Source organism: Salmo salar, chromosome 01, assembly GCF_965601325.2.
Source record: "Salmo salar chromosome 01, fSalSal1, whole genome shotgun sequence".
NCBI classification, from domain to species: Eukaryota; Metazoa; Chordata; class Actinopteri; order Salmoniformes; family Salmonidae; genus Salmo; species Salmo salar.
In genome coordinates, this window is record NC_138291.1 from 149872293 (window position 1) to 149892509 (window position 20217).

Below are 20217 nucleotides of genomic sequence, written 5' to 3' on the forward strand. Positions count from 1 at the left end.
TTCAAAAGCATTTTTAAACCTCAAATACACTACACGTTTTAACTTTCCTGCTGTCCTGCAACAGGGTAATCATATTAAGATCCTACATCCGTCTACACAAGTGTGCACCATGTCAACCAAAAAAGAGCATGGGGATATTCCCACAACAATGAACATTTCAGGATGTAATCTGGAAAAAATCATATTTGATAATATGAATGAAATATAATCACAACTCTGCTATTGATGGATAAACGCCTACTCTGGTGTCATGTAAAGGTCAATAATGTGCTACCTTTTCTGGAATTGGCAAGGGTCCAATGTATTTCAGCATCATCCCTTGCAATATGATGAAGGTACAGTAAAGCATGATGGCTACAAAGATCAAATTAGAGTTTTATTAAGCTCTTTTACTGTGATTAAACAAACAATACATTTTTTAAAACAGACACTGTGGACAAAACTTTCATATCAAACATCTTGTAGGCAAAAAAAACAGAAATCCCTCCCCAAAAAATGACAAAAAGGGTATATTCTTTATTGTTGTCCAGGCCATCTTGGTCTGTGAAAGCACAGAAACATCAGTGTTAGACACGGCATGGCCGCACTGGCATCCATTATCAACGGTAGCAGGTTTGTCCTCAACTTGAAAACACACCATTTAGTTTCCTCCTGGATTAGGGGACCCCACTGGATCATCTGAAAGAAACAACTTTTTAGGGTATTCATATTTAAACAATTTCCTACTTGATTGGTTAATGTCCAAACAATGAACGTGGGGGGACACCATTAACTGTAACACCAACCGAAAAGGGGGAGTTAAATCATTGGCTGAAATAAGAGGAAATTCACTCATCACTAAGCTAATACTTTATGATCACATGGGATTCAATCTGAGGCTGAATTCACAGTAAGCCGTCTAAAACCAGGGAATATATAAACATACACACAGTACTGTATTATCAGAGGGGAGAAAAAAAGAGAAAGAAGATGTTTTCATAGTAGCGAGAGAGTTTCCACTCTGTGCATAAATAACTAGTCTCCGCTAACAGGGCTAAGGCTGAGAGCCTCTTAAACAAGATTACTGCAGCCTTCAGTGGACACTAATGTTGATTCATTTCATTTAGGATGTCCGTCACACTCCTCTCTCGACTGAGGTCAAATCCATACATCCATAGAGAAACACAAACAGTACAGATTGAGATATGGAAAATTATTTCTCTGTCCTCAGTCAGCGGATGATGTATCTGTCAGATAACTGGCTGGCTGCTGTGATGTTCGTGTCGGACAGCATTGGCTGATTTCACTGGCACACTCTCGCACAGACGCCGATCAAATATGAAATGTCCGCATGTAATTACTGTAAAAGCCCTAGAGGGCACAGAGACTGATGCCTGCACTTACCGTCCAATCAGACAAGGCCATACAGACGAAGTAGGGACAACTATCTATCACACACACTAAACAATATACGCACACAGATGCATACACACACAGAGCAGTACTTCAAAACCTCTGACCACGTGAAGGGAACTTTGACCAGGAACATTGGCTACATGCACTTGACATGATGTTGTTGGGATAGATAGCACTGGGCAACTGGGAGATTGGAGGTCAACCAGGTCAAACAGCCTCCATGGTCAGAATTACTCTACTGTATGGTAAACACACCCCTCATCTAACTACACCTCTAATGCCACTGTATATTAGGCAATAGGAAAACAATCACAGAAGTTTATAGTGCAAATTTGCAAACCTCTCAATGATCTTAAATATGAAGCCTCTGATGTGCTCCTGTTTGCTTGCATCTCATTGCACAATAAATAAGCTGCCAGCCACAGCGAGGCTATGGTGATTACTCTCTCCAAATCAGCCTCTAAAATGTCTGTTTACCTCTCTCCCGGTCTAATCTGTGTGGTGGGTCGTTTTTATCCCCGTCACCCCACCACTCTACCCTCACCTGGCACCCATGCCTCTGTCACCCCCAAAAAATAGTTTTTTGTTGTTGTGGAAGACAATCAATTCCAATTCTCCAGGGATGAACGGGTTGTAAAGCAAGTAAGCTCTTTCAGGGCTTATAGCTCTAAATACTACACAGAAGGTCTTTGGGTAAATTAACATAGGTTGACCCCCCACACATCCCTTCAGCATCTAACTCTCAGCAGGTTAACTGCATTACAGTCTCAGACGGCTTGCAGACGAGCCAGTGAGTTGAAAAGGCCGGACCGATAAAGAAGCGAGAACAATGCCAATCATCCGTCCGTAAAAAGAGAGGTAGAGAGAAACAGAATGGTTCTTTTTATCTGGGTTCCTCAAACAGCTGCCATCCCCATGAGTGTCTGTGTGACAGGCCTGCGCCCTCTGTCAGAGAGACGCACTGACGGCGAGAAGAGAGAGAGAACACAGTGCTGCACTCTGGGAGTTGTCATTGTTGAGCACAACATGACACGGGAGTATGAATCAGTGCTGCACAGCTACAACACAACGTAGACGGTCCTTGACGTGTTCAAATAAGTCAATTGCGGGAAGGAGAGAGGGTACTGTGCTGAAAACCTCTTCAGCTTAACCTCTTTAGCTACAAAATCACAACAGTGCAGAGTTTTAGCTCCATGACAGCCTCCGTCGCAAAATCTATAATGCATTGCCAAGTGAGTCATCAAAACATATCAGCTATTCCACATATGTATACCTATGATTTACATTTCACACACGTACTGTGTCTCCCTGGCCCAGGAAACATACATCAGTATGAAGGACAAGCGGTAGAAAAACATCCAGAAGGCCAATACAAATGTAACTTCCTCCCTCTAGTCTTGCCCACCTCTAATACCACTGTTATCCATCTCTAATATTAGCTGCCCTGAACACAGTGTGTGTGACCAATCATATCATAGCGGGCTGGCGAGGAGAATTCCACTGTTACAGTGGGAGGCTAGGACTCTTGATCACATGCTGTGAACCCAACATTCCCCAACCACTTCAGTGTCTGATTGGCAGGGCCAGCGGGCCTGCAACATTTCCATCCATCGCCAGGCACACCAGAGGGGACAGGGCGACAGTGACATTCTCCATGGCGGTGACCATTGATGACAGCCACATGCCAAAGACCAGATGCCACTACACAAGACCAGCACCACTCTATTCAATATACTCTCATTCCTGCAATGTCTTAGGCTTACATCCAAATGTCTATTAATTAATAAGGGCCAGTGAATTCCTTGATGAAGGAGAGGGCTACAAAACCATACGCAAGCTGCTCCACGTCAAGGATGGTACGCTAATTAGCAGCTAGCAAAGTCCCCATCACTGTCTAAACATAGCCTAGAGCTTCCTAACCTTTCTCCATGCTGCTTTAAAATGATTACATTTATTACATTAACCGGCCTGCTAATGCCATGGACAAAACCCTTCAGCACCTCTTTTCTCTGGACTAATGACTCAAAAACTCTTAATCAAAGATTGACTCATTAAATACATCAACATTTAGTCCAGAGGTCTAATTGTTGGGCCTTTTAAACAGTAGGCTAATCGTAAATGAAATCTCTGTTTAATAAGCACACAGCCAGACACAAAGGCAAGAGGAAAATAGCCAGAGGCTGTCATCATTAAAACAACACAGGCGATCAATTAGTGCTCATCATCAGTAGGATGCCAAAAAAAGAAAGAGACTACATTAGATACAGATTTTAGAATTGCCAAGTTTATTTCCCATTTTCCATGTATAAAATATACACATTTATAGGAATAGGGGGTTCCAGCAGTATGGATTATAAAAAGCAGAATACATTTTTTCCTAATATTTCAGTTCATTGTATGCAATCAAGAGAGGATACTTTTATCAACGACCTGTCCAAGTCTTGCCTAGAGTCAGTTACTGATTACAGTATTTTTTTAAACTTTCTTTAATAAGAAAATACACGAGTTTTGAGAAACAGAGGACATGATTCTTATAATTGCTAAAGCTTGGAAAATGTGATATCTTAAAACTTCAAATGAAAGCTTAGAACTTTTCCCTGATTCAAAGTAAGTGCAAACAACAAGGCTACATTACTATTTTATAGAGCAAAGCAAAGTTCAGATGGATGAGCATAAATCTACACTAGAGTTACAGTCCACAGTGGATAACAGATTTATACAAACAGTATTCTATGTCATATGAATACAGGTGTTATTCAAAGGAAGTTCATGATATGTTTATTATTGAAATATGACCAAAACCTTTTTATTTATTTATTTTTACATTAGGTGCCCTTAGAGATGTTTCCTAGTGGATGATAAACTTAAGTAATAAATAATTACTGTCCTGATTTTAAAAAATTGATACACAAAATGTCAATTAATTAATCCAACTACACATTCCACATTTTAGTTGGCCACTGATGTACTTGACGTAAGTTTATTGCGATGGTCTGTAAGGTCAGTTCCATACTATAGAACTAGTTTTGGACTGTCATCTCAACCACCCCACCCCCACCTCCACCTACACCCCACCCTCTCCCTCCACCCTTTAAGAGACGTCTACTCAGAGAGCTTGATTGCAGAGAGCAGTGTTGACTGGCCACACACAGCATGGGTGCACTTGTCAATGGGGGGGGGGGGGGGGGGTCTACAAAAACTAGCTTCTCCAACCCGAACTGGCTCCAAACATTTGAGAAGATCTGGAGGGAAAAACATGAAGACAACCCCCCCAAAAAACATATATATAAAAAGAGGTTGCTGACAATGGGAGTCTGGTTGGGAAGCTAGCAACCTTTGTGATGGTTTGGACTTTCCCCTTAGCCCCTGCCTGGCCCCGACTGATCAATATGAGGAGTACTAGTGCTTCCTGACAGTACTGTGAGGGATGTATGTAAGTATTGTATACCAAGGTTATTATAGTTTTGAGATTTTCTATTTAAGTGATAATGCCCTCAAAGCCGGTGTTTGGAGGATATATTAGCATAGGTGTTGTTAGGCTCCAAACACTGGCTTCGAGGGCATTATCACTTTTATACAACGGTTACCAACATATTCAAATAATGATTGACATATTTTCATTAAAAACGTTAGTCATGACACAAATTGTTCAGAGGAGCTAGCCAACAACACAGCTAACACAATCACTTCAAATACTGAAGCTGTAAAGACTTGAAAAAAAAAAAAAAAAAAAATGATGCCAGATGATTCATGACTTCGAGTGACTGAGAAACGTTGCCTGCCTGTCTTGTCCCGACCCATACCCGTTCATTACTATGGGACAGCTGGAGATCCAATTTGAATATTGAAACAATGTTGCAAATGTCGGAGACACAGACAGCAAGGTTTATACAAATCTGCTGTTGAAACCGAAATGTTAGTCTAAAAGAAATGTGAGATAATGTCTAGATGCTTTTTATAGTGGAGATCAAGTTTATAACTTGCCTGGCTGGGCTGATGAGACAGTGGATTGGGCAGTCAAATGGAACAGAGTAAATAGGCATTTTAATCGTCATAGCTTTAGCCGGTGGTAAATTGTAGAATAGACACTGACTGGAATGCACTTAACCAACCAGCATTAGACCCACCCGATATATCATATTTTTTGTTCGTATTAGTTTTTAGATGTGCATTTGAAATTCAGTTTAGTTTCAGGTAGATATCAGACTTGATTTACTAGTTTTTATTTAATTTGTGTTTTATACAATTATTTCTATTTCTTTTTTATATTATTTTAGTTTTAGGGACAGAAAGTAGCCTATGCGCGGCAGGCTAGGAGCCATTTATGTGTTGTAGGCCAATAGTCAGCTTCTTTGGGATGTCACTGTTTGCTACTGGGGGACAGTAATACATAAGGTGATGGTCTGGTCAAAGGTTTAAATCATAGATCAATCTTAATGTGACTTGGATTTAAAAGGATAATCGTCGGTGTCTGACTCAGATTTGTCCTCCGAAACACAACCCAGCCAAGCCACACTGCTTCTTGACACAACGACCGCTTAACCCGGAAGCCAGCCGCACCAATGTGTCGGGGGAACACCGTACACCTGGCGACCGTGTCAACGTGCATTGCGCCCGGCCCGCCACATGAGTTGCTAGTGCGCGACCGGACAAGAACATCCCTACCGGCCAAACCCTCCCCTAACCCGGACGACGCTGGGCCAATTGTGCGCCACCCATAAACAAAGCAGTCAGTCCTTTCTTGCTCCATTCATAAACACAGGGTTATTTCTCATGCCTCTTTCAGAATCTTCTTAACTTTCTGGGTTGCTGTATCCATTTGCAAAGCAATCAACCAGTTTACTCTAGCAGCGCCTTGAGTTTTACATTTGGGATCAAGTGTTTGGTTGAATTTTCTGAAAAGTGGCTCATCGCACAGTCTCGTGGACTTGCCAGACTGGATTAATAAATTAACCAGTGCTTCTTCTCTTTTTATTTTTAACTAATTTGAATGAGGTTGCCATGTTTCTGCTCTTTTCATGCAAACTGCTCAAGTTGGTTGTCCTGACGTGCAGCTACTAATAGCTGTTGGCTGTCTAACCTTGTCTTTAGCCTGAAACTCTATGTGGGTGCTGTTCAGATGAACTTTGAGGTTCGTTGGGTTTTTCCCTTTGATCTCTGTTCCACACAGGCTGCCATTTCTGACAACAATACAGTTGCTTTTGTCCTTTCCAGCAATATACTCCAAACAATCCTATACAGGGCTTTACCTTCTGCTGCCGCCAATGTACAAGCCTATGGTTTATGTTCACGCTCACGCTCGCCCTCGGATTACTTCCCTGTTAGCTACTGATACACAAGCTAGGCCTATTTGAAACATCGCCATCTACTGGCAGCATTTAACTGCCAGATTGAACAACAAAAAAAAAAAAAAAACATTGGATTACAATTTTATTAAATAAAAAAGAATTGCAGTCAAAGATAAGTCTCAGGATAGTTCATCACTAAATTGTTTTTCCAATTTTAGTTTTTAGTTTCCATTTACTATAATAACCTTGCTGTATACACACAAAATATAAGGAGGGAGTCCTGGACGGAACACATATCCACACATACTACAGTAGAGGGAAGATATGGGTGGAACAGAAAATAATAGAGGGGGTTTAGAGAGGGGTGTAGAACTGAGGTAAGTGGAGAGAAGAAAAATAGGATGGGACTAGGAGAAGAGAGAAAGAGAGGGAAGAGAGGAAAGAAGAAAGCAGGAATGATGAAAAGGAATTCAGACATGAGATCTTTCCAGATAAAGTCAACACTGTTAGGCAGCTACATGAAGAGTGGTATCAGTTTCTATGGGACGGAGAATGAAATGTACTTAATTTAAGAAGTACATATAGCTGTAGTTGTTATGTTCCGTCTACATGAAAATGCTTTGCCGGTCATAAAAATGTATTCAGAATGATATTTAAGAACAACTTACTAAATAATATGCACCAAAGTCAAGTGACTCGAAAGGTCATGTTTACTTGTGTTGAAGTGTATTAATATAAACCTTGTTTCTTTAAACATACACTCTATTTTGAAGAAATTAAACTATACTGAACGAAATATAAACGCAACATATAAAGTGTTGATCACATGAGCTGAACTAAAAGATCCCAGACATTTCCCATATGCACAAAAAGCATATTTTGCGCACAAATTTGTTTACATCCCTTATAGTGAGCATTTCTCCTTTTCCAAGATAACCCATCCACCTGACAGGTGTGGCATATCAAGAAGCTGATTAAACAGCATGATCATTACACAGGTGTACCTTGTGCTGGGGAAAATAAAAGGCCACTAAAATGTGCAGTTGTCACCATAGATGTCTCAAGTTTTTAGGGAGCTTGCAATTAGCATGGAGACTACAGGAATGTCCACCAGAGCTGTTGCCAGATAATTAAATGTTAATTTCTATAGCATAAGCCGCCTCCAACGTCATTTTAGAGAATTAAGCAGTACGTCCAACTGGTCTCAACCGCAAACCACGTATAACCACACCAGCCCAGAACCTCCACATCCGGCTTCTTCAACTGCGGTACCATGTGAGACTAGCCACCCGGACAGCTAATGAAACTAAGGAGTCTTTCTGTCTGTAATAAAGCTCTTTTGTGAGGGAAAAACTCATTCTGATTGGCTGCGCCCCTGCCCAGTCATGTGAAATCCATAGATTAGGGCCTATTGAATTTATTTTAATTGACTGATATCCTTATATGTACTGAAATCATTGAAATTGATGCATGTTGCGTTTATATTTTTGTTCAGTATAAAACACATAGATATCCCTTCTCAGAGCATGTTGGCACAGCATTTTGCTTTCATCAATAATAATAAATGGGTATGATGAGAGGAAGAGGATGAGGAACAAAGGGACAAAGAGGAGAGTGAGTGAGGAGAGTGGAGAAGGAAGAAGAGGAAGATGGGGGAGATGGAGGGAGCAAAGATGGAAATGGGGAGGAATAAGGAGGGGAGAGAAAGGAATAGAAGAAGAGGAGAACAGGAAGAAGGGCAGGAGGGGGAGAGGGTGAAGCAGAACAGAGGGAGAGAGAGGGGCTTATCTAACAAAGCCCGGGCTGCGTCGCCACACTCTCCTGAGCACTTCAGATCGCATTCCACTAAAATGCACCTTGGGGGATACACAGCAGCACAGGGAGAGGAGGAAGGAGAGGAAGAGGAGGAAAAGGAGGGCAGAGAAAAATAAAGGAGGGGAGCGGGTGAGAGGGAGGAGGTAGAGTGTAGAGAGAGTGGTAGATGAGGTAGGGGGGAAAGGAGAGCAATTAGAGGGTAGTGGGGGCAAGTGTCTGGGGTAAGGGTACAGAGATTAGTGGTTTGAGGGAGGAGAAGGGCGAGGATTGAAAAAGGTACAGGAGGGAGAAGAGAAAGGAGTGAGGAAGACTAGAGTGGGGGGGGGGGGGGTGGGGAAGGAGGGATGATAAAGTAGGAAAGCCAGCTGTGACTTCATGCTGCCCTTCAGATTCTCAGAAGTGCGCTGTGGTCACACACTTTTCCTCCACACACTACTGCCAGAGACACACATGCGAGTGTGTGTGTGTGTGTAGGGAGGGTTCAAACACTCAGACAAATGTATACACTCAAGAACAAAGATAAACACAGACACACTCTTATGTGAACACAACAAATGAGCGCACACTACCGAAACACGTACCCCCCCCACACAGAAGAGCCCAACGATGAGTCATACTTACTGATTGGACCCAAAGCCACCAGCAGACCCAAAGCCTGCAAGAAAACCAACAAACACAATGAACCATGTAGATGAAGACGTACCAGCGGAAACCATTTAAAACAACTCTGTAAAATGTAGACTGAATCAGAGAGAAAACTACTACTATTTCCATTGTATTACCTCTGGTACAGAGCCAGTCAACCACATAAGACACAATAATATGACTGTTGTTCTAGCTCCTCTAGACCTAACGATCGGACATACGCAAACAGCACCATCCAGGGCTCCAGAGCAGGAGCGGAGGGAGACCGAGGGAAAAATAAGAGGGAGGCTGGAGGATTTGAAAAGTAAAAAGTGTGTGTGTGTGTGTAAGTGTGTGTGAGAGTGACATATTGAGAGCTAGACACAAAGCAAGGGGGAGAGAGGGCAAGCATGTGAGGGAGTAGAGGAATGAGAGAGAAAAACAGTGAGAGAACAAGAAGAAAAAGAGAACGAGAGAGAGAGCGAAACTAAGATGGTAAAAGTTGTCTTCCCACCCTCCTCTTCCCGTTTTGAGAAAACTGGGCCATGCACAAACATTATTCCGACAGAAAGTAGCTTGCGTGGCGGCATGCGGCCATAGCAGGTATTTGGGTTAATAGGAAGCCACTGGTGGGATTCCACCATCCCCACAGCTATCCTAGCATTAGCCTAGCACTGCATCTTGTGGCCCTGTTGTACTGCACAGCAGACAGAGTGCTGGGGGATAGCATTAGCCACTAGGCTAACTGACTGCTATTTATCCAGACACTAATGAGTTGAGCTAACCAGTGACTCTGCTTCAGGGGAATATGGGAAGAGACTCATTGGCATGACTTCAAACGAAGACTTGAGCTCTTGTTTATTTGTTCCTTGTTAGCGTGGCTGGGAGAGTGGGGAGGAGACTGCAGGGGGCAGATAAAACTAAGCCGGGTGTTGGAGTCATTCATATGCTTTGTACAGTTTTGGTCACTAGAAGAGGGAGGGAAGGGAACATGTCAATAAAGACTTGGGGTGCATCCTCTAGAGTGGCATCCTCTGCACTGATCTGAAAGAACTGAATGGGTGAGATAGTAGCACACACCTCCTCCCTGCTGTCCGAACGCAGAGAAGCCGCTGGGCTGAGGAGCTCCGAACCCTGACCCCTGCTGCTGCTGGGCCAGGTTACCAAACGATGGGGCACTCTGGTTGGCCAGTGCACCAAACGACGGTGTACTTTGTTGAGTGGAGGCAAAGCTGTGAGGGGAAAGAGAAACAAATGACAAAAAATTGATTCAGATTTAATAGATCTAACAATACCCTAATAAAAATTCAGGAAGATGTGTTGCTTAGAATAACCATTGGTACAATTGATTTATTACATTGACACACAAACTGGGAAATATGCTGGTCAGTTTACATCCACCCTATATACTACATCAGTCCTGAACCCCCTGACGCCATACAGAGGGAGGTCGAATTACTATGACCGGCGCTCCTCCCCTCCAGGTTACAGACTGTCTAGTATAGTTACTGTAGCACACTGCCCCAGTCCCTCTACTCTGCTCACATTACCATTCTAACCCAGAGGACAGGTTCCTAAAATATGCAGAGAAACAGCCTTGCCTGGAAAAATATCAGAGCCCATTACATCAAAGCATATTGCAATAATACTTTATTTGAATTACAATGGAATAAGTCGCTAACGCTCCCACGGCGCTTCCCTTACTGATCTGGGATCTGTATGTGGAGGCTGGGACACTGTCAGGGAGCAGAGTGTGTTTTAATGTTTTATTCAGTTTAAATGTGTAGTAGAAGAGTCTAAAGGAAAGCTAGATGTCTTCTGTAGCTCAGTTGGTAGAGCATTGCGCTTGCAACGGCAGGATAGCTGGTTTGATTCCCGGGACCAGCCATATGTAGAATGTATGCATGCATGCATGACTAAGTCGCTTTGGATAAAAGGCATATCTTATATTTTTAGATATTTCGTTCTGACATGGAGGCTTCAGTTGCCCTGAGTGAGATACAAGAGCAGCACCAGTCAGACAGCTGTACCTCCAGGATTAGTTTTTGAGAATCATCAAACATCAGCAGAGACGAGGGGAGGAGGAAGGGGAATGGACGTACAATATAGCATGTGTGTGTGTGGCCGTTCAGAGAGGAGAGAGAAAGAAAGAGGGGAAGATAACAGAAACAAGGGCGAAAAGATAGTGTGACATTAAAGAAGAGAGTGAGACAGAGTAATGAAGAGAGGGGTAGAGAATAGTCCAGGCCATTCAGCCAGCTCAGCTGCTCTGCTGGTTCTAATCTGGGAAGCAGACCCCTGGACCGAAATATAGGCTGACCTCTGACCTTAATACAGCAGCCAATCGCCGGCCGGCCTTCTGGCCGGCCCTCTTTACCCGCTCTTGGGTCAATCCGGGACCAGACTCATCTTTAAGTACTAGGCTTGGGAGATGTATACGGTATAAACAGTATACAGGGTTATTTAGCAATACCTCACGGGGGCTTCATGCAATGCCAGTGCTTATTTATTACTATAGGTTGAATATAACTATAATACATCTAAGATGTGTCAAATAAATGATATCCAGCTCAGGGTTCCAGCTATGCATTTGGTTTGCTAACTTGCCTACTGCCTAGATGTCAAAATCAAGCTTCTTGGTTACAGCAGGGACATTTAATACTCTCCTGGATCAAGATCCCTGTCGCCTAAATTGTTTTGTGCATCTCCATAAAAAATATATTTTTGGAAATAGCACCCCTTGTGTGTACTTCCGGTAATACCGTACACCCGTTTGGGTACAGAAACGGTATGAAAATCTGGATATCGCCCAAGCCTACTCTACACTGCTAAATTGAGGTACCACTTCTAAAGATAGGGAGGGTGACATTTACTGCCTGTGGGGATTCCTGAGGCGTTTTATCTTTGAACTATCTTTTAATAAATCTCTGCAGAGGTTTTGAAACAACTAAACTAGAACCGGCATTCGTAAACAACTTCAATATTTATCTTTGTGAACAGGACGACAGGTGATGACAAGCGAAATAAAGAGCGGTACAAATATTACCTCACGAGTCCTGACATTATGAAAAGAACAAGACTGAAAAACTGACTGAACTGAGGAAAGGAATGACTGAAAACACTAAGCCTGCTGCCATTTGACAGTCCCATGGGATTAAACCCTGACAAAACAGAACAGGAGAAAAATAAGAAAAACTGAGAAATGACTTCAGGGCAAGGCTAGCTCGTCTTCCTGAAACCAACAGGACCTAAGGCAGAGGGTGTAAAGTGTGTGTGTGTGTGTGTGTGTGTGTGTGAGAGAGTAGGGGGTGGTAGAGGATTGAGGGGTGAGGATTTAGGCGGTAATACCCTCCTGACAACTTGTGCCCAATACACGACCCCCAGGGGGGAAAGAGGGAGAGGATAGATAGAAGAGAGAAGGCGGGTACCAGCCCATTTTAAAATCATCTGGCAGTATGACCCCAGAATGGGATTATCTGGGTGGAATAATCTAACTCTGCATGGCTCTGTGGTTTGGGTTTTGGCAGAGGTGCACAGCGCCCCAGCAGGCCTGCACGTGGGGGGGGGGGGGGGGGGGGGGGGGAGAAATAGGGAGCTGAGCGGTAGGGGATGGAGGAATAATCCCATGTTCACCCATAATCTTACAATGAGGGTTGCAGTTAAACTCAGAATAGAGGTTGACTCAGCAGGGGGTCTGGGTGGTTAGAGCTGACTGAATCCCATCCCCTGATGAATTGTGTTTAAAACATACCAGCAATGCTTGCCCTAAACTATTGTGGACTTTTCTAAATGAAATTTCAAACTCATTGAAGGCAGACGAAGCACACGATGTGTGCCAGTAACCATATTTTCAAGTCATACCGTATAGAAAAACAGGACATTTGAGTACAATTTTATAAATGCTGACAGATCATTTGTTCATTCGACATGGTGGGAACTTTTTGTGTCGGAAAATTGTATTATGTGAGAAATGGTAGTGGAAATGCCTTAATGAAAATATTGATATAATAACGATCATATTGAAGTAAACTTGGAGTCACCCGATGACATAGTGTGTAGTCCTCCCACTACAAATCTGGAAACCATGTAGTTTATTACACTACAGATGAAATAAGTTATGATGAACGTCAGAGTGGTGAAAGTGCACGTTGATGAGCTTCATGCTCCTCTCCAATAAATAGACTCGGGTCTTATTCTGGTGACATGACGATCGATGCTTGAATGTCATTAAATTATCCATAATAATGTCATCATGTAGACTACTCGCACTGCATCTGCGAGCTGTTGGGTAAAGCACACAAAGCAAGACCAGTGTAGGCACATTTACTATTTAACGCAACAGTTGTGACAAAACTATCGGTTGAAAATTAAATGGAAACACATTGAACTTTAGATTTTTATTCAGTACAGTGCCTTCAGAAAGTATTCACACCCTTTGACTTTTTCCAAATGTTATTGTGTTACAGCCTGAATTTTAAAAATGGCTAAATTTAGATGTTGTGTCAATGACCTACAAACAATACCCCATAATGTCAAAGTGGAATTATTTTGAGACATTTTTACAAATGAATTATAAATAAAAATCTGAAATGCCTTGAGTCAATAAGTATTCTACCCCATTGTTATGGTAAGACTTTGCTTAACAAGTCACATAATACATTGCATGGACTCACTTTGTGTGCAAGAACATGTTTATAAAACTGGTTGTTTGGATCCTGGATGCTGATTGGATGAGCAGCATTCCAAGCCGTGCTGTATTGGCCGTCACAGACACACCTATACCTGCTAACAGTACCATCTAAAACATTATCACTGCACCGCCATAAGAATATCATGTAAATGTTGCCGTCTGAATCATCTCTTGTATTCATCCCAACTCGCACATAATTTCCCCTCGCTTCCAGCCTAGCAAAGTTTGGTACAGCGGGGGTTAATATAAGCCTTGCTGTCTGTCTGACCTGGAAACAATGTTTCACTTATGAATTTTGATCTCTGTAGTACCATACATACACTGAGTGTATAAAACATTAGGAACACCTGCTCTTTCCATGACATAGACTGACCAGGTGAATCCAGGTGAAAGCTATGATCCCTTATCGATGTCACCTGTTAAATTCACTTCAAATCAGTGTAGATGAAGGGGAGGAGACAGGTGAAAGAGGGACTTTTAAGCCTTGAGACAACTGGGATATGGATTGTGTAAATGTGCCTTTCAGAGGGTGAATGGGCAAGACAAAAGATGTGTGCCTTTGAATGGAGTATGGTAATAGGTGCCAGGAGTACCTGTATGAGTGTCAAGAACTGCAACACTGCTGGGAACTTCACGCTCAACAGTTTCCTGTGTGTATCATGAATGATCCACCACCCAAAGGACATGCAGACAACTGTGGGAAGGAAGCATTGGAGTCAACACGGGCCAGCATCCCTGTGGAACGCTTTCGACACCTTGTAGAGTCCATGCCCCGACGAATTGAGGATGTTCTGAGGGAAAAAGGGGGTGCAACTCAATATTAGGAAGGTGTTCCTAATGTTTTGTACACTCCGTGTAGCGCGAACAGTGCCCAGATGATAACTTTTTCTGAGCCAGTCGAAATCACGCATCAACGTCATTATCATGGACGTATCCAAGTAAATGTCAATGTAAAAAAAGCTAAATGAAACAAAAATGCAGCTAGTGTACTGTCATTCCAAGTTTAATGTTTGATGTGACTGAGTTAACTGAAGTTGGCTAGCTAGCTAGCTAGCTAGCATGCAAGCGAAAATAACATTATCCAGACTGCATAGCAACCATTTTGGCCTTTTTGCATAGCAACTATGAAAAAATAATGAACTGGGTCGTGTCCGTAGCAACATGACCAAAATAACTAACAAACAGATTTTTGTCCAAACTACTGTACAGCTTCTGGTCAAATAATGAAATTGTATGAATTGACTTATCAAAATAACATTTTAATGAAAATATGTAATTCATTATTTTAATATAGGTTGGTAACAGTTTTATAAAAGCAATAAGTAAATGGGTTACTTATCGCGTCGAACACCACCATATACCTGTGACTATATTCATGCTACATCACTGCCTTTTGTGCCTTATTGCTTAATTAACATGACTTTAAAATGACTACCTCATCTCTGTACCTCACACACTGCAATTATCTGTAAGGTCCCTCATTCAAGCAGTGAATTCCCAACACAGATTCAACCACAAAGACCAGGGAGGTTTTCCAATGCCTCGCAAAGGGCACCTATTGGTAGATGGGTAAAAATAAAAAAGCAAACATGGAATACCCTTTTGAGCATAGTGAAGTTATTAATTACACTTTGGCTGGTGTATCAATGGATTAACATTGTAGTTACTCCACAATACTAACCTAAATGACAGTGAAAAGGAAGCCTGTACAGAGTAAAAAATATTCCAAAACATGCATCCCTGTTTGCAATAAGTCACTAAAGTAAAACTGCAAAAAAACATTTTTTTTTTTTTTTTTTACTTCATGTTCTGAATACAATGCGTTATGTTTGGGTAAATCCAACACAACACATCACGGAGTACCACTCTTCATATTTTCAAGCATGGTGGTGGCTGCATCATGTTATGGGTATGCTTGTCATCGGCAAGGATTAGGATGTTTTTGGGGATAAAAAGAAATGGAATAGATCTAAGCACAAGCAAAATCCTATATGAAAATCAACAGACACTGGGAGATTAATTCATCTTTCAGCAGGACAATAACCTAAAACACAAGGCCAAATATAGACTGGAGTTGCTTACCAAGACGACATTGAATGTTAATGAGTGGCCTAGTTACAGTTTTGACTTAAATCTGCTTGAATATCTATGGCAAGACATGAAAATGGCTATCTGGCAATGATCAAGAACTAATTTAACAGAGATTGAATAATTTTTTTAAGAATAATGTGCAAATATTGAACAATCCAGTTGTGCAAAGCTCTTAGAGACATACCCAGAAAGACTCACAGCTGTAATCGCTGCCAAAGGTGATTCTAACATGTATTTTTGACTCTGGGGGTTGAATACTTACGTAATCAAGACAGTGTTTTATTTTTCCACACAATTCCCCCCCACTTTGACATTAGTATTTTGTGTAGATTGTTGACAAAAAAGACAATTCAAACCATTTTAATACCACCTTGTAACAACACAATTTTGAAAAAGTCAAGTTTTATACTTTCTGAAGGCACTGTACCTGAAAACTTAAGCAAAAAAGTACCTTGTGTAAAGGCATCACACACTGATTTTTATCCACAACAAGTCAGTTTGGTGTAAACACCACTGGTAGGAAAATACGCATATATTCTTTATGCTAATGTTTTAATATTCGCATGAAAATCTGTCACCAATTGGATGGAAACCTGGCTAGTGTAGCTGAGCAGGGCTTAGGGTGTTATGCCCAAGTTGAGAAATGAGGTCGGGGGTTAGCATGCTATTGCTTATTTACCATGGAATGTTGGTGACAAGCTCCATGTGTGAATATGAAAACACTGTCTGGGATGTGTCATCGTGCTGTCAGCTGGAACGTGAGGTGTTGCATAACTTGCCCATAATGCTTTCCTTTTATTTGACCTTTATTTAACTAGGCAAGTGAGTTAAGAACAAATTCTTATTTGAGGGGTAGAAAGCCTAGGAACAGCGGGTTAACTGCCTTGTTCAGGGGCAGAACGACAGATTTGTAACCTTGTCAGCTCGGGGATTCGATCTTGCAACCTTTCGGTTACTAGTCCAACACTAGGCTACGCTGCCGCCCCAAAGTCAACCTTTTTAATATACATGACAACCAACCCAGACAATATCACTGAAATTAAATGCATAAAAACATTTAAAGACATTCTGAAGCCTTTATGGTCAGTATTATCAAGAATATTCAGCTCTTCTACATTGTAATTTCAGAACAATTCTAAAAAAGTCTTCACTCTTCATATCCAATACATGTCTAACAGGGGTGTCTCTCTTACCCGAATCCTCCCACGTTGGCGGCTGCCGTTCCCTCTCCAAACACTTTGCTGGCTGAGGAGCCCATGGGACTGCTAAAAGAGGGTGCCGAGCCAAACGCTGCTGCCCCCCCAAAAGCCGGGGAGCCCCCAAAAGCAGGGGGGCTACCGAACACAGGGGCGCTCCCAAAACCACCTGTAGGGGTACAGAGAGAGAGGTGTGTGAGGAAGGGTCAGGTGGTTGACTTTGCATTTGATAAAATATGTGTGAGAGGGATGGTTACATGAATACGCTTGACATGTGTATGAGTTATATTGTTGTATTGGTTGAGACGGGGGGGGTGGGGGCGGCGGCAGAATGTCTCAGGGGACACATACATAATAACAAAGGCTTCAAAAATAGAGGCACCGTTTACCTTATTCCTACATCTTGAGCCATGTGTATATGTCACACCTGGTGTTGCCCTAAAACTAAAATCACCCCAACATGATTAATAATGTTGTGTTGTATTATCATCTGCTCTACAACACTCCATTTCTGTTCAGGGACAACTGCTCTCACACACACATAGCATAAGGGCTAGGAGGGCTTGATGGGAATTGATTGCCAACCACACTCTCTCTGGGGCTGAGAAAGGAGGAGGAGTTAAAGAGAGGGGAGCACTGAAATTACAGCCTGGCTACGAGACGAGCACGGCCCAGTGAATAATTGATTGAGCTAATGTAATGGGATTACATTCCTTGGAGCGGCACCGAAACCCCCCAGGTCCCGTATTCACAAAGCCTCTCAGAGTAGGAGTGCTGATCTAGGATCAGTTATGAATTAGAGGGTGGACCTGATCCTAGATCAGCACTCCTACTCTGAGAGGCTTTGTGAATATGGGCCCAAGAGTTTAGGGGTAGATGCCTATGATAAAGCTAGGAGAGATGATGTCCTTTGGCAGTGCCAGATAGCTAGCTGAGTAAAATGCCAAGACAAAACTGCAGTGGTAATAACTTTTGGGGAACGCTACGACTTTCTATTTGCTAAGACATGCTATAATTTTAGCTAGCTTGAGGAAATATTAGAACTGCGTTGACAAAATGTATGCTATGACTGCTCTGGCCAAATAGACACCAAGACTGTTCACTAGCTACGAAAGACGCAGCATTGTGGAATGTAGCCTGACCGTGTTCCACTAGTGCTGTACTGGCAGAAAGAGATAAGGTGACTCTCACTGTAGCTCAGATGATAAAGGAGGACAGAGTGAGTCTCTCCTTGGGGAGATAGAGCTGGAGGCAGCTGAGGATGCAGGGAGTGGAGCCACCCCCACCGCATCGCTGGGGAGGAAGTGATGCGTATGTGGAGTGTTCATCCATCAGCACCTGCCCCACTCTCTGACCCTCACATGACACTGAGCCACCCACCGCACCAACAGACAGAGGCAGACAGGACGACATCAGAGACAGAGCCAAGAATGTAAAGGGCCGTTACTATCACAGTCAAAAAGACTAGAGGGGCTAGTGATGGAGAATGTGTTCAAAGAGGGTAGGTATTGCAGAATAAAGTACAACTACCCTATTGTACCACCTTGTACTGTGTACGTTAGGCCGGCAGGTGTGATATTACCTTGTAATACCACCTTGCAATAATTTCGCAATTGAAAGATGCTTGCTTGAAAAAGTTATAATCGACATACTCTTCAAAGTGATATATTTTGTAAGACAGGCTACTGAGACCCAAAGTCTAATAACAGTGTTATTTGTGACATCGTTGGACAACACTTTTGAAAATAACCATGGACACAAACGTCTGTAGTTGACAGAGCTGTATGACTATTGTCACTTATTTTGGGTTGAGGGAGTAGCCTACCTGTCTGTTTGGCAGGGGTGGAGAAGGAGCCGAACCCCTGAGCAGCCACGCTCCCGCCTCCCGTGCTAAAGGTCCCACTGGCCGTCTGCTCCCCCCCTCCGAATGTTGATGCTGGAGAGCCAAAGCCAAAGGTTTTGGCCCCGCTGTTCCCAAACAGGGTGGGTCCTCCTGTAGGACAGACAGAGGTTAAAAGTGGAGTTATAGCAGTGGATTTATAGCAGTGGATTTATAGCAGTATAGCATGTAGACTGAAATAGGTGCCGTGCAAATGTTTTGTGCCGGTCCTGTTCATATTTACAGTGAATTCGGAAAGTATTCAGACCCCTTGACTTTTTCTACATATTGTTACGTTACACCCTTATTCGAAAATTGATTAAATATTTGTTTTCCTCAGCAATCCACACACAATACCCCATAATGAAAAAGCGAACACAGTTTTAAAAATCAGGTAAATATATTACAAATAAAATACAGAAATACCTTAAGTATTCAGACCCTTTGCTACGAGACTTGAAATTTAGCTCAGGTGCATTCCTGTTTCCATTGATCATCCTTGAGATGTTTCTACAACTTCATTGGAGTCCACCTGTGGTAAATTCAATTGATTGGACATGATTTGGAAATATCCCACAGTTGACCGTGCACGTCAGAGCAAAAACCAAGCTATGAGGTCGAAGGAATTGTCCGTAGAGCTCCGAGACAGGATTGTGTTGAGGCACAGATCTGGGAAAGGGTACCAAAAGATTTCTGTAGAACACAGTGGCCTGGCCAAACTGAGCAATTGGGGGAGAAGGGCCTTGGTCAGGGAAGGGACCAAGAGCCCGATGGTCACTCTTAGCTCCAGAGTTCCTCTGTGGAGATGGGAGAAACTTCCAGAAGGACAACCATCTCTGCATTACTCCGCCAATCAGGCCTTTATGGTAGAGTGGCCAAACAGAAGCCACTCATCAGTAAAAAGGAACATGACAGCCCTCTTGGAGTTTGCCAAAAGGGACCTAAAGGACTCAGACCATGAGAAACAATATTCTCTGATCTGATGAAACCAAGTTTGAACTTTGGCCTGAATGCAAAGCGTCACGACAAATAAACCTGGCACGATCCGTACGGTGAAGCATTGTGGTGGCAGCATCATGCTGTGGGGATTTTATTCAGTGGCAGGGACTGGGAGACTAGTGAAGAAGGGAAAAAAGATGGAGGGAAAGATGAACGGAGCAAAGTACAGATACACTTGAGTAAAACCAACTCCAGAGCAATCAGTACCTCAGACTGGGGCGAAGGCTCACCTTCCAACAG

General features: G+C 42.6%; 1 protein-coding gene across 4 annotated transcripts in view; it reads right to left on the reverse strand.

Annotated features, from left to right (window-relative positions):
• Nucleotides 1-363: 363 nt before the first annotated feature.
• nup214 (nucleoporin 214) overlaps nt 364-20217 on the reverse strand; it is a 76936-nt gene continuing 57082 nt past the window's right edge. Inside the window, exons 32-37 of one of the 4 annotated variants that reach the window (XM_014133105.3) lie at nt 18925-19092; nt 17097-17268; nt 10203-10354; nt 9120-9153; nt 638-678; nt 364-541 (exon numbers count right to left, since the gene is read on the reverse strand). In XM_014133105.3, the coding sequence (XP_013988580.1) occupies nt 675-678; nt 9120-9153; nt 10203-10354; nt 17097-17268; nt 18925-19092 (530 nt within the window). In that variant the 3' untranslated portion in view covers nt 364-541; nt 638-674. Of the gene's footprint in view, nt 679-3657; nt 4638-9119; nt 9154-10202; nt 10355-17096; nt 17269-18924; nt 19093-20217 lie in introns of those variants that run through there. The other 3 variants (XM_014133089.3, XM_014133096.3, XM_014133085.3) reach the window with 3 other exon arrangements.